The sequence below is a fragment of the Eucyclogobius newberryi genome, unplaced genomic scaffold, assembly GCF_026437365.1.
Source record: "Eucyclogobius newberryi isolate DKJ021-1_F unplaced genomic scaffold, fEucNew1.0.hap1 SCAF_3, whole genome shotgun sequence".
Lineage (NCBI taxonomy): Eukaryota > Metazoa > Chordata > Actinopteri > Gobiiformes > Gobiidae > Eucyclogobius > Eucyclogobius newberryi.
Window position 1 is genome coordinate 42,296,503 of NW_027315945.1, and position 14,891 is coordinate 42,311,393.

General features: G+C 49.8%; 1 protein-coding gene across 2 annotated transcripts in view; it reads right to left on the reverse strand.

The window, feature by feature from the left end:
• Positions 1-4,995: 4,995 nt before the first annotated feature.
• LOC140374019 (copine-4-like) overlaps positions 4,996-14,891 on the reverse strand; it is an 80,702-nt gene continuing 70,806 nt past the window's right edge. The window contains exons 13-16 of one of the 2 annotated variants that reach the window (XM_072460778.1): positions 10,145-10,278; positions 8,163-8,324; positions 8,007-8,084; positions 4,996-5,352 (exon numbers count right to left, since the gene is read on the reverse strand). In XM_072460778.1, coding sequence (XP_072316879.1) covers positions 5,236-5,352; positions 8,007-8,084; positions 8,163-8,324; positions 10,145-10,278 — 491 coding nt within the window. In that variant the 3' untranslated portion in view covers positions 4,996-5,235. Of the gene's footprint in view, positions 5,353-8,006; positions 8,085-8,135; positions 8,325-10,144; positions 10,279-14,891 lie in introns of both variants that reach the window. The other variant, XM_072460779.1, reaches the window with a different exon arrangement.

A 14,891-nucleotide genomic window follows, 5' to 3' on the forward strand; every position in this document is an offset into this window, starting at 1 on the left:
GGAGGAAGTACACGATCCTACAGGAGGAAGTACACAGTCCTACAGGAGGAAGTACACAGTCCTACAGGAGGAAGTACACGATCCTACAGGAGGAAGTACACAGTCCTACAGGAGGAAGTACACAGTCCTACAGGAGGAAGTACACGATCCTACAGGAGGAAGTACACGATCCTACAGGAGGAAGTACACGATCCTACAGGAGGAAGTACACAGTCCTACAGGAGGAAGTACACGATCCTACAGGAGGAAGTACACGATCCTACAGGAGGAAGTACACAGTCCTACAGGAGGAAGTACACGATCCTACAGGAGGAAGTACACGATCCTACAGGAGGAAGTACACAGTCCTACAGGAGGAAGTACACAGTCCTACAGGAGGAAGTACACGATCCTACAGGAGGAAGTACACGATCCTACAGGAGGAGGTACACGATCCTACAGGAGGAAGTACACGATCCTACAGGAGGAAGTACACGATCCTACAGGAGGAGGTACACAGTCCTACAGGAGGAAGTACACGATCCTACAGGAGGAAGTACACAGTCCTACAGGAGGAAGTACACGATCCTACAGGAGGAAGTACACGATCCTACAGGAGGAAGTACACGATCCTACAGGAGGAAGTACACAGTCCTACAGGAGGAAGTACACGATCCTACAGGAGGAAGTACACGATCCTACAGGAGGCAACAGAGGCAGTTTCATCTATAAAATTGTGCTTTTGTTCTACCACAGTTTGAGCTCCAGAAGAAACATCTGAAAAATAATGTCTCCACCAGCAAAAACCACAGAGGTGGAGGAGGCCCTCATGAGGTGGAGGAGGCCCTCATGAGGTGGAGGAGGCCCTCATGAGGTGGAGGAGGCCCTCATGAGGTGGAGGAGGCCCTCATGAGGTGGAGGAGGCCCTCATGAGGTGGAGGAGGCCCTCATGAGGTGGAGGAGGCCCTCATGAGGTGGAGGAGGCCCTCATGAGGTGGAGGAGGCCCTCATGAGGTCTTATATCAACCCAAACAGTGAGAGTGAAACTACCAAACTTTAGTTATAACTCCTCCCCTTTGGGCAAAACCAATCAGAGATCAGTATAAATGCTGCTTCTCATGAAAAACACTTGGTCCTGATCCTGGTCTAGACCGGGTCCTGGTCCTTAACCCGGTCTTGGTCTAGACCAGGTCTTGGTCTAGATCAAGACCTGGTCTAGACCAGGTCTAGACCTGGTCTTTGTCTAGACCTGGTCTTGGTCTAGACCGGGTCCTGACAGTGGGACTCTGTGGTTCTGGACTGATGGAGACAATAGTTGGACAGGCTCGTGTTACTCCTGACGTCACAGAGACTCGTGCACATGCGTCTCACACATTATTACTATTAATATTCATCTTATTGTTAATATCATTATTATTTCAGTCTGAAGATAAAAAACAGCAAGGCAAGAGTCAAAATGCAGATATCTAAGACGGGCCCAGAGACAGAGCCAGGACGAGGGCCGGGGACGACTTTAACGGTACCGATACCTGGGGCCGGTACTTTAACGGTACCGATACCTGGGGCCGATACTTTAACGATACCGATACCTGGGGCCGGTACTTTAACGGTACCGATACCTGGGGCCGGTACTTTAACGGTACCGATACCTGGGGCCGGTACTTTAACGGTACCGATACCTGGGGCCGGTACTTTAACGGTACCGATACCTGGGGCCGGTACTTTAACGGTACCGATACCTGGGGCCGGTACTTTAACGGTACCGATACCTGGGGCCGATACTTTAACGGTACCGATACCTGGGGCCGGTACTTTAACGGTACCGATACCTGGGGCCGGTACTTTAACGGTACCGATACCTGGGGCCGGTACTTTAACGGTACCGATACCTGGGGCCGGTACTTTAACGGTACCGATACCTGGGGCCGGTACTTTAACGGTACCGATACCTGGGGCCGATACTTTAACGGTACCGATACCTGGGGCCGATACTTTAACGGTACCGATACCTGGGGCCGGTACTTTAACGGTACCGATACCTGGGGCCGATACTTTAACGGTACCGATACCTGGGGCCGATACTTTAACGGTACCGATACCTGGGGCCGGTACTTTAACGATACCGATACCTTGGGCCGATACTTTAACGGTACCGATACCTGGGGCCGATACTTTAACGGTACCGATACCTGGGGCCGATACTTTAACGGTACCGATACCTGGGGCCGGTACTTTAACGGTACCGATACCTGGGGCCGATACTTTAACGGTACCGATACCTGGGGCCGATACTTTAACGGTACCGATACCTGGGGCCGATACTTTAACGGTACCGATACCTGGGGCCGATACTTTAACGGTACCGATACCTGGGGCCGGTACTTTAACGGTACCGATACCTGGGGCCGATACTTTAACGGTACCGATACCTGGGGCCGATACTTTAACGGTACCGATACCTGGGGCCGATACTTTAACGGTACCGATACCTGGGGCCGATACTTTAACGGTACCGATACCTGGGGCCGATACTTTAACGGTACCGATACCTGGGGCCGGTACTTTAACGGTACCGATACCTGGGGCCGATACTTTAACGGTACCGATACCTGGGGCCGATACTCTACAAAGTCTAATCAACATTGTTAAAGCTCCGATGCATTTGCTCTTGTGATTTTGGGCACAACAAAAACAAATGAGATTGAACTGAAGTTGAATAAACGCAGGGGCGGGGCTCTGTCTCTGGGCCGTAAACATTATTACATTCAGACCTGGACATTTTTCTCACATTTTATTTTTCGTTTTTTTCTGTCAAACATTTGTTTTCTGACGTCATGCGACTTAAACCAGACGTTTGTGCTTTTGAACGACTCTGGACCCAAACATGCAGTGAACTATGACCTACAGAGGCCTACCACCTACGACCTACAGAGGCCTACCACCTACGACCCACAGAGGCCTACCACCTACAACCCACAGAGGCCTACCACCTACAACCCACAGAGGCCTACCACCTACAACCCACAGAGGCCTACCACCTACAACCCACAGAGGCCTACCACCTACAACCCACAGAGGCCTACCACCTACGACCCACAGAGGCCTACCACCTACGACCCACAGAGGCCTACCACCTACAACCCACAGAGGCCTACCACCTACGACCCACAGAGGCCTACCACCTACAACCCACAGAGGCCTACCACCTACAACCCACAGAGGCCTACCACCTACAACCCACAGAGGCCTACCACCTACGACCCACAGAGGCCTACCACCTACAACCCACAGAGGCCTACCACCTACAACCCACAGAGGCCTACCACCTACGACCCACAGAGGCCTACCACCTACGACCCACAGAGGCCTACCACCTACACACAGCAGAGTGCAACGGGTCCAGGTCACAGATGCATAGAAATACTACGACTACAGACACTGAGTCACAGTAACACAAAGTACTACAGTACTTCTACACAGGACAGTGTGGTCCAGGCCTCACGGGCCTCAGACCTGGTCCAGTCCGGGTTTAGTCCTGGTTTAGTCCTGGTTTAGTCCTGCTTTAGACCTGGTTTAGTCCTGGTTTAGTCCTGGTTTAGACCTGGTTTAGTCCTGGTTTGGTCCTGCTTTAGTCCTGCTTTAGTCCTGGTTTAGTCCTGCTTTAGTCCTGGTTTAGTCCTGCTTTAGTCCTGGTTTAGTCCTGGTTTAGTCCTGCTTTAGTCCTGCTTTAGTCCTGGTTTAGTCCTGCTTTAGTCCTGGTTTAGTCCTGCTTTAGTCCTGGTTTAGTCCTGCTTTAGTCCTGCTTTAGTCCTGGTTTAGTCCTGCTTTAGTCCTGGTTTAGTCCTGGTTTAGTCCTGCTTTAGTCCTGCTTTAGTCCTGCTTTAGTCCTGCTTTAGTCCTGGTTTAGTCCTGGTTTAGTCCTGCTTTAGTCCTGGTTTAGTCCTGGTTTAGTCCTGCTTTAGTCCTGCTTTAGTCCTGCTTTAGTCCTGGTTTAGTCCTGCTTTAGTCCTGGTTTAGTCCTGCTTTAGTCCTGGTTTAGTCCTGGTTTAGTCCTGCTTTAGTCCTGCTTTAGTCCTGCTTTAGTCCTGGTTTAGTCCTGCTTTAGTCCTGCTTTAGTCCTGGTTTAGTCCTGGTTTAGTCCTGCTTTAGTCCTGGTTTAGTCCTGCTTTAGTCCTGGTTTAGTCCTGGTTTAGTCGTGCTTTAGTCCTGGTTTAGTCCTGCTTTAGTCCTGGTTTAGTCCTGCTTTAGTCCTGGTTTAGTCCTGCTTTAGTCCTGGTTTAGTCCTGCTTTAGTCCTGGTTTAGTCCTGCTTTAGTCCTGCTTTAGTCCTGCTTTAGTCCTGCTTTAGTCCTGCTTTAGTCCTGCTTTAGTCCTGGTTTAGTCCTGCTTTAGTCCTGCTTTAGTCCTGCTTTAGTCCTGGTTTAGTCCTGGTTTAGTCCTGCTTTAGTCCTGGTTTAGTCCTGGTTTAGTCCTGCTTTAGTCCTGCTTTAGTCCTGGTTTAGTCCTGCTTTAGTCCTGGTTTAGTCCTGCTTTAGTCCTGGTTTAGTCCTGCTTTAGTCCTGCTTTAGTCCTGCTTTAGTCCTGGTTTAGTCCTGCTTTAGTCCTGCTTTAGTCCTGCTTTAGTCCTGGTTTAGTCCTGGTTTAGTCCTGCTTTAGTCCTGGTTTAGTCCTGCTTTAGTCCTGGTTTAGTCCTGTTTTAGTCCTGCTTTAGTCCTGCTTTAGTCCTGGTTTAGTCCTGCTTTAGTCCTGCTTTAGTCCTGGTTTAGTCCTGGTTTAGTCCTGCTTTAGGCGTGGTTTAGACCTGCTTTAGTCCTGGTTTAGTCCTGGTTTAGTCCTGCTTTAGTCCTGCTTTAGTCCTGGTTTAGACCTGGTTTAGTCCTGGTTTAGTCCTGTTTTAGTCCTGCTTTAGTCCTGCTTTAGTCCTGGTTTAGTCCTGGTTTAGTCCTGCTTTAGTCCTGCTTTAGTCCTGCTTTAGTCCTGCTTTAGTCCTGGTTTAGTCCTGGTTTAGTCCTGCTTTAGTCCTGCTTTAGTCCTGGTTTAGTCCTGGTTTAGTCCTGGTTTAGTCCTGGTTTAGTCCTGCTTTAGTCCTGCTTTAGTCCTGCTTTAGTCCTGCTTTAGTCCTGGTTTAGTCCTGGTTTAGTCCTGCTTTAGTCCTGGTTTAGTCCTGGTTTAGTCCTGGTTTAGTCCTGCTTTAGTCCTGGTTTAGTCCTGCTTTAGTCCTGGTTTAGTCCTGCTTTAGTCCTGGTTTAGTCCTGGTTTAGAAGGGCCTTGTGGACTTCAGGCTCTTGGGTTCGATTCCTCGACTGTTGTAATAATCCACCACTTGGTTTGGAACTTCGGCCAAAACCGACTTTGCCAGAGCCGCAGGAGACGCCTGAGTCCAGAGGAAGAGCGGGTCCAGAGGAAGAGCGGGTCCAGAGGAAGAGCGGGTCCAGAGGAAGAGCGGGTGCAGAGGAAGAGCGGGTGCAGAGGAAGAGCGGGTGCAGAGGAAGAGCGGGTGCAGAGGAAGAGCGGGTGCAGAGGAAGAGCGGGTCCAGAGGAAGGGCGGGTCCAGAGGAAGAGCGGGTGCAGAGGAAGAGCGGGTCCAGAGGAAGGGCGGGTCCAGAGGAAGGGCGGGTGCAGAGGAAGAGCGGGTCCAGAGGAAGGGCGGGTCCAGAGGAAGAGCGGGTGCAGAGGAAGAGCGGGTGCAGAGGAAGAGCGGGTGCAGAGGAAGAGCGGGTCCAGAGGAAGAGCGGGTGCAGAGGAAGAGCGGGTGCAGAGGAAGAGCGGGTGCAGAGGAAGAGCGGGTCCAGAGGAAGGGCGGGTCCAGAGGAAGAGCGGGTGCAGAGGAAGAGCGGGTCCAGAGGAAGAGCGGGTGCAGAGGAAGAGCGGGTGCAGAGGAAGAGCGGGTCCAGAGGAAGAGCGGGTGCAGAGGAAGAGCGGGTGCAGAGGAAGAGCGGGTCCAGAGGAAGGGCGGGTCCAGAGGAAGAGCGGGTGCAGAGGAAGAGCGGGTCCAGAGGAAGGGCGGGTGCAGAGGAAGAGCGGGTGCAGAGGAAGAGCGGGTGCAGAGGAAGAGCGGGTGCAGAGGAAGAGCGGGTGCAGAGGAAGAGCGGGTGCAGAGGAAGGGCGGGTGCAGAGGAAGAGCGGTTCCAGAGGAAGGGCGGGTCCAGAGGAAGGGCGGGTGCAGAGGAAGGGCGGGTCCAGAGGAAGGGCGGGTGCAGAGGAAGAGCGGGTGCAGAGGAAGAGCGGGTGCAGAGGAAGAGCGGGTGCAGAGGAAGGGCGGGTGCAGAGGAAGAGCGGGTCCAGAGGAAGGGCGGGTCCAGAGGAAGAGCGGGTGCAGAGGAAGAGCGGGTCCAGAGGAAGGGCGGGTCCAGAGGAAGAGCGGGTGCAGAGGAAGGGCGGGTCCAGAGGAAGAGCGGGTGCAGAGGAAGAGCGGGTGCAGAGGAAGGGCGGGTGCAGAGGAAGAGCGTGTCCAGAGGAAGAGCGGGTGCAGAGGAAGAGCGGGTCCAGAGGAAGAGCGGGTGCAGAGGAAGAGCGGGTGCAGAGGAAGAGCGGGTCCAGAGGAAGAGCGGGTCCAGAGGAAGAGCGGGTCCAGAGGAAGAGCGGGTGCAGAGGAAGAGCGGGTCCAGAGGAAGAGCGGGTGCAGAGGAAGAGCGGGTGCAGAGGAAGAGCGGGTGCAGAGGAAGAGCGGGTCCAGAGGAAGGGCGGGTGCAGAGGAAGAGCGGGTCCAGAGGAAGAGCGGGTGCAGAGGAAGAGCGGGTGCAGAGGAAGGGCGGGTCCAGAGGAAGGGCGGGTCCAGAGGAAGAGCGGGTGCAGAGGAAGAGCGGGTCCAGAGGAAGGGCGGGTGCAGAGGAAGAGTGGGTGCAGAGGAAGAGCGGGTGCAGAGGAAGAGCGGGTGCAGAGGAAGAGCGGGTGCAGAGGAAGGGCGGGTGCAGAGGAAGAGCGGGTCCAGAGGAAGGGCGGGTCCAGAGGAAGAGCGGGTGCAGAGGAAGAGCGGGTCCAGAGGAAGGGCGGGTGCAGAGGAAGAGCGGGTGCAGAGGAAGAGCGGGTGCAGAGGAAGGGCGGGTGCAGAGGAAGGGCGGGTGCAGAGGAAGAGCGGGTCCAGAGGAAGGGCGGGTCCAGAGGAAGAGCGGGTGCAGAGGAAGAGCGGGTCCAGAGGAAGGGCGGGTCCAGAGGAAGAGCGGGTGCAGAGGAAGGGCGGGTCCAGAGGAAGAGCGGGTGCAGAGGAAGAGCGGGTGCAGAGGAAGGGCGGGTGCAGAGGAAGAGCGTGTCCAGAGGAAGAGCGGGTGCAGAGGAAGAGCGGGTGCAGAGGAAGAGCGGGTCCAGAGGAAGGGCGGGTCCAGAGGAAGAGCGGGTGCAGAGGAAGAGCGGGTCCAGAGGAAGGGCGGGTCCAGAGGAAGAGCGGGTGCAGAGGAAGAGCGGGTCCAGAGGAAGAGCGGGTGCAGAGGAAGAGCGGGTCCAGAGGAAGAGCGGGTGCAGAGGAAGGGCGGGTCCAGAGGAAGAGCGGGTGCAGAGGAAGGGCGGGTGCAGAGGAAGAGCGGGTCCAGAGGAAGGGCGGGTCCAGAGGAAGAGCGGGTGCAGAGGAAGAGCGGGTCCAGAGGAAGAGCGGGTGCAGAGGAAGAACGGGTCCAGAGGAAGAGCGGGTGCAGAGGAAGGGCGGGTCCAGAGGAAGAGCGGGTGCAGAGGAAGGGCGGGTGCAGAGGAAGGGCGGGTGCAGAGAAAGAGCGGGTCCAGAGGAAGAGCGGGTGCAGAGGAAGAGCGGGTGCAGAGGAAGAGCGGGTCCAGAGGAAGGGCGGGTCCAGAGGAAGAGCGGGTGCAGAGGAAGAGCGGGTCCAGAGGAAGGGCGGGTCCAGAGGAAGAGCGGGTGCAGAGGAAGAGCGGGTGCAGAGGAAGGGCGGGTGCAGAGGAAGAGCGGGTCCAGAGGAAGAGCGGGTGCAGAGGAAGAGCGGGTGCAGAGGAAGAGCGGGTCCAGAGGAAGGGCGGGTCCAGAGGAAGAGCAGATACATTAGTTTCATTGGATCTGGAATGAGGCGCAGAAGCTGGACTCACGTGTTTGAAGAGGCTGAAGGGGACAAACTGGACGATGTCTCTGGACACGCCCTGTCCCCTGGTGGAGCGGAGGACGCCCTGTCCCCTGGTGGAGCGGAGGACGCCCTGTCCCCTGGTGGAGCGGAGGACGCCCTGTCCCCTGGTGGAGCGGAGGACGCCGTCGTCTCCGTCCAGAAGTCGCATGTCGCTGAAGTCGGCCGAACCGACGCCGATGATGATCACGGACATGGGCGACTGTGAGGCCTGGACGATGGCCTCACGAGTGTCGGCCATGTCACTGACCACACCATCGGTCAGGATCAGGAGGACGAAGTACTGCTGTGGGTCCAGAGAGACCGGGTCAGGACCAGGACTGAGACCAGAGACAAGACCAGGACCAGGACCAGGACCAGGACCAGAGACAAGACCAGGACCAGGACCAGGACCAGGACCAGGACCAGAGACAAGACCAGGACCAGGACCAGGACCAGGACCAGGACCAGGACCAGGACCAGAGACAAGACCAGGACCAGGACTAAGACCAGGACCAGGACCAGGACCAGGACCAGGACCAGGACCAGGACCAGGACCAGGACCAGGACCAGGACCAGGACCAGGACCAGGACCAGAGACAAGACCAGGACCAGGACCAGGACCAGGACCAGGACCAGGACCAGGACCAGAGACAAGACCAGGACCAGGACCAGGACCAGGACCAGGACCAGGACCAGGACCAGGACCAGGACCAGGACCAGGACCAGAGACAGGACCAGGACCAGGACCAGGACCAGGACCAGAACCAGAGACAAGACCAGGACCAGGACTAAGACCAGGACCAGGACCAGGACCAGGACCAGGACCAGGACCAGGACCAGAGACAAGACCAGGACCAGGACCAGGACCAGGACCAGGACCAGAGACAAGACCAGGACCAGGACCAGGACCAGGACCAGGACCAGGACCAGGACCAGAGACAAGACCAGGACCAGGACTAAGACCAGGACCAGGACCAGGACCAGGACCAGGACCAGGACCAGAGACAAGACCAGGACCAGGACCAGGACCAGGACCAGGACCAGAGACAAGACCAGGACCAGGACCAGGACCAGGACCAGGACCAGGACCAGGACCAGGACCAGGACCAGGACCAGGACCAGGACCAGGACCAGGACCAGGACCAGGACCAGGACCAGAGACAAGACCAGGACCAGGACCAGGACCAGGACCAGGACCAGGACCAGAGACAAGACCAGGACCAGGACCAGGACCAGGACCAGGACCAGGACCAGGACCAGGACCAGGACCAGAGACAGGACCAGGACCAGGACCAGGACCAGGACCAGGACCAGGACCAGGACCAGGACCAGAGACAAGACCAGGACCAGGACCAGGACCAGGACCAGGACTGAGACCTCACCACAGCAGCGCCAAATGTAGATCACGCGGGTCACAAATGTCTCGGCCCGTTAAAGCTAGCATAGCACGTTAGCAACACAAAGCTAGCAAAGCACGTTAGCAACACAGATTAGCATTAGCATTAGCATGACATAAAGAGAGGTTTAAACGCCACGCCCCTCACATACACTAGCTTTAGCCACGCCCCTCACACACACTAGCTTTAGCCACGCCCCTCACACACACTAGCTTTAGCCACGCCCCTCACACACACTAGCTTTAGCCACGCCCCTCACACACACTAGCTTTAGCCACGCCCCTCACACACACTAGCTTTAGCCACGCCCCTCACACACACTAGCTTTAGCCACGCCCCTCACACACACTAGCTTTAGCCACGCCCCTCACACACACTAGCTTTAGCCACACCCCTCACACACACTAGCTTTAGCCACGCCCCTCACACACACTAGCTTTAGCCACACCCCTCACACACACTAGCTTTAGCCACGCCCCTCACACACACTAGCTTTAGCCACGCCCCTCACACACACTAGCTTTAGCCACGCCCCTCATGCACACTAGAATGACTAAACGTTTTTTTGGGACTCGCTCAGATCGACTGAAGGAGTAAAAAGCGTCTTTATACTTTGCCTCTAAAGTGTCTGGTCCGGGTCTGGTCCGGGTCTGGTCCGGGTCTGGTCCGGGTCTGGTCCGGGTCTGGTCCGGGTCTGGTCCGGGTCTGGTCCGGGTCTGGCCCTCACCATGGCTTCCTTGGTGTGCTGCTCCTGAGATGCTGTGAGCGCCACCTTCTGGATGATGGGGGAGATGTTTGTGGGACCATAAAGCTGCAGTTTGGGCAAAATGGACTGGTACGCCTGGACCACGCCCTGAATCCCTGAGGAGCAGAAGGTAAAGTACAGGATGAGAAGGTAAAAGTACAGGATGAGAAGGTAAAAGTACAGGATGAGAAAGTAAAAGTACAGGATGAGAAAGTAAAAGTACAGGATGAGAAAGTAAAAGTACAGGATGAGAAGGTAAAAGCACAGGATGAGAAAGTAAAAGTACAGGATGAGAAAGTAAAAGTACAGGATGAGAAGGTAAAAGTACAGATGAGAAGATAAAAGTACAGGATGAGAAGGTAAAAGTACAGGATGAGAAAGTAAAAGTACAGGATGAGAAAGTAAAAGTACAGGATGAGAAGGTAAAAGTACAGATGAGAAGATAAAAGTACAGGATGAGAAGGTAAAAGTACAGATGAGAAGATAAAAGTACAGGATGAGAAGGTAAAAGTACAGGATGAGAAAGTAAAAGTACAGGATGAGAAGGTAAAAGTACAGGATGAGAAGGTAAAAGTACAGGATGAGAAGGTAAAAGTACAGAAAAAAGTACAGGATGAGAAAGTAAAAGTATAGGATGAGAAAGTAAAAGTACAGGATGAGAAGGTAAAAGTATAGGATGAGAAAGTAAAAGTACAGGATGAGAAGGTAAAAGTACAGGGTGAGAAAGTAAAAGTACAGGATGAGAAGGTAAAAGTACAGAAAAAAGTACAGGATGAGAAAGTAAAAGTATAGGATGAGAAAGTAAAAGTACAGGATGAGAAGGTAAAAGTACAGGGTGAGAAGGTAAAAGTACATGATGAGAAAGTATAAGTACAGGATGAGAAAGTAAAAGTACAGGATGAGAAGGTAAAAGTACAGGATGAGAAAGTAAAAGTATAGGATGAGAAAGTAAAAGTACAGGATGAGAAAGTAAAAGTACAGGATGAGAAGGTAAAAGTACAGATGAGAAGATAAAAGTACAGGATGAGAAGGTAAAAGTACAGGATGAGAAAGTAAAAGTACAGGATGAGAAGGTAAAAGTACAGGATGAGAAAGTAAAAGTACAGGATGAGAAAGTAAAAGTACAGGATGAGAAGGTAAAAGTACAGATGAGAAGATAAAAGTACAGGATGAGAAGGTAAAAGTACAGGATGAGAAAGTAAAAGTACAGGATGAGAAAGTAAAAGTACAGGATGAGAAGGTAAAAGTACAGATGAGAAGATAAAAGTACAGGATGAGAAGGTAAAAGTACAGGATGAGAAAGTAAAAGTACAGGATGAGAAGGTAAAAGTACAGGATGAGAAAGTAAAAGTACAGGATGAGAAAGTAAAAGTACAGGATGAGAAGGTAAAAGTACAGATGAGAAGATAAAAGTACAGGATGAGAAGGTAAAAGTACAGGATGAGAAAGTAAAAGTACAGGATGAGAAGGTAAAAGTACAGGATGAGAAGGTAAAAGTACAGGATGAGAAAGTAAAAGTACAGGATGAGAAGGTAAAAGTACAGGATGAGAAAGTAAAAGTACAGGATGAGAAGGTAAAAGTACAGAAAAAAGTACAGGATGAGAAAGTAAAAGTATAGGATGAGAAAGTAAAAGTACAGGATGAGAAGGTAAAAGTACAGGGTGAGAAGGTAAAAGTACATGATGAGAAAGTATAAGTACAGGATGAGAAAGTAAAAGTACAGGATGAGAAGGTAAAAGTACAGGATGAGAAAGTAAAAGTATAGGATGAGAAAGTAAAAGTACAGGATGAGAAAGTAAAAGTACAGGATGAGAAGGTAAAAGTACAGATGAGAAGATAAAAGTACAGGATGAGAAGGTAAAAGTACAGGATGAGAAAGTAAAAGTACAGGATGAGAAGGTAAAAGTACAGGATGAGAAAGTAAAAGTACAGGATGAGAAAGTAAAAGTACAGGATGAGAAGGTAAAAGTACAGATGAGAAGATAAAAGTACAGGATGAGAAGGTAAAAGTACAGGATGAGAAAGTAAAAGTACAGGATGAGAAGGTAAAAGTACAGGATGAGAAGGTAAAAGTACAGGATGAGAAAGTAAAAGTACAGGATGAGAAGGTAAAAGTACAGGATGAGAAAGTAAAAGTAAAGGATGAGAAGGTAAAAGTACAGAAAAAAGTACAGGATGAGAAAGTAAAAGTATAGGATGAGAAAGTAAAAGTACAGGATGAGAAGGTAAAAGTACAGGGTGAGAAGGTAAAAGTACATGATGAGAAAGTATAAGTACAGGATGAGAAAGTAAAAGTACAGGATGAGAAGGTAAAAGTACAGGATGAGAAAGTAAAAGTATAGGATGAGAAAGTAAAAGTATAGGATGAGAAAGTAAAAGTACAGGATGAGAAGGTAAAAGTACAGGATGAGAAGGTAAAAGTACAAGATGAGAAGGTAAAAGTACAGGATGAGAAGGTAAAAGTACAGGATGAGAAGGTAAAAGTACAGGGTGAGAAGGTAAAAGTACAGGATGAGAAGGTAAAAGTACAGGATGAGAAGGTAAAAGTACAGGATGAGAAAGTAAAAGTACAGGGTGAGAAGGTAAAAGTACAGGATGAGAAGGTAATAGTACAGGATGAGAAAGTAAAAGTACAGGGTGAGAAGGTAAAAGTACAGGATGAGAAGGTAAAAGTACAGGATGAGAAAGTAAAAGTACAGGATGAGAAGGTAAAAGTACAGAAAAAAGTACAGGATGAGAAAGTAAAAGTACAGGATGAGAAGGTAAAAGTACAGGATGAGAAAGTAAAAGTACAGGGTGAGAAGGTAAAAGTACAGGATGAGAAGGTAAAAGTACAGGATGAGAAAGTAAAAGTACAGGGTGAGAAGGTAAAAGTACAGGATGAGAAGGTAAAAGTACAGGATGAGAAAGTAAAAGTACAGGATGAGAAGGTAAAAGTACAGAAAAAAGTACAGGATGAGAAAGTAAAAGTACAGGATGAGAAGGTAAAAGTACAGGATGAGAAAGTAAAAGTACAGGATGAGAAGGTAAAAGTACAGGATGAGAAGGTAAAAGTACAGGATGAGAAAGTAAAAGTACAGGATGAGAAGGTAAAAGTACAGGATGAGAAGGTAAAAGTACAGGATGAGAAAGTAAAAGTACAGAAAAAAGTACAGGATGAGAAAGTAAAAGTACAGGATGAGAAGGTAAAAGTACAGAAAAAAGTACAGGATGAGAAAGTAAAAGTACAGGATGAGAAGGTAAAAGTACAGGATGAGAAAGTAAAAGTATAGGATGAGAAAGTAAAAGTATAGGATGAGAAAGTAAAAGTACAGGATGAGAAGGTAAAAGTACAGGATGAGAAGGTAAAAGTACAGGATGAGAAGGTAAAAGTACAGGATGAGAAGGTAAAAGTACAGGATGAGAAGGTAAAAGTACAGGATGAGAAGGTAAAAGTACAGGATGAGAAGGTAAAAGTACAGGATGAGAAGGTAAAAGTACAGGGTGAGAAGGTAAAAGTACAGGATGAGAAGGTAAAAGTACAGGATGAGAAGGTAAAAGTACAGGATGAGAAAGTAAAAGTACAGGGTGAGAAGGTAAAAGTACAGGATGAGAAGGTAATAGTACAGGATGAGAAAGTAAAAGTACAGGGTGAGAAGGTAAAAGTACAGGATGAGAAGGTAAAAGTACAGGATGAGAAAGTAAAAGTACAGGATGAGAAGGTAAAAGTACAGAAAAAAGTACAGGATGAGAAAGTAAAAGTACAGGATGAGAAGGTAAAAGTACAGGATGAGAAGGTAAAAGTACAGGATGAGAAAGTAAAAGTACAGGATGAGAAGGTAAAAGTACAGGATGAGAAAGTAAAAGTACAGGATGAGAAGGTAAAAGTACAGGATGAGAAAGTAAAAGTACAGGATGAGAAGGTAAAAGTACAGGATGAGAAGGTAAAAGTACAGGATGAGAAGATAAAAGTACAGGATGAGAAGGTAAAAGTACAGGATGAGAAGATAAAAGTACAGGATGAGAAGGTAAAAGTACAGGATGAGAAAGTAAAAGTATAGGATGAGAAAGTAAAAGTACAGGATGAGAAGGTAAAAGTACATGATGAGAAAGTATAAGTACAGGATGAGAAAGTAAAAGTACAGGATGAGAAGGTAAAAGTACAGGATGAGAAAGTAAAAGTATAGGATGAGAAAGTAAAAGTATAGGATGAGAAAGTAAAAGTACAGGATGAGAAGGTAAAAGTACAGGATGAGAAGGTAAAAGTACAGGATGAGAAGGTAAAAGTACAGGATGAGAAGGTAAAAGTACAGGATGAGAAGGTAAAAGTACAGGATGAGAAGGTAAAAGTACAGGATGAGAAGGTAAAGGTACAGGATGAGAAGGTAAAAGTACAGGGTGAGAAGGTAAAAGTACAGGATGAGAAGGTAAAAGTACAGGATGAGAAGGTAAAAGTACAGGATGAGAAGGTAAAAGTACAGGGTGAGAAGGTAAAAGTACAGGATGAGAAGATAAAAGTACAGGATGAGAAAGTAAAAGTACAGGGTGAGAAGGTAAAAGTACAGGATGAGAAAGTAAAAGTACAGGGTGAGAAGGTAAAAGTACAGGATGAGAAGGTAAAAGTACAGGATGAGAAAGTAAAAGTACAGGATGAGAAGGTAAAAGTACAGAAAAAAGTACAGGATGAGAAAGTAAAAGTACAGGATGAGAAGGTAAAAGTACAGGATGAGAAGGTAAAAGTACAGGATG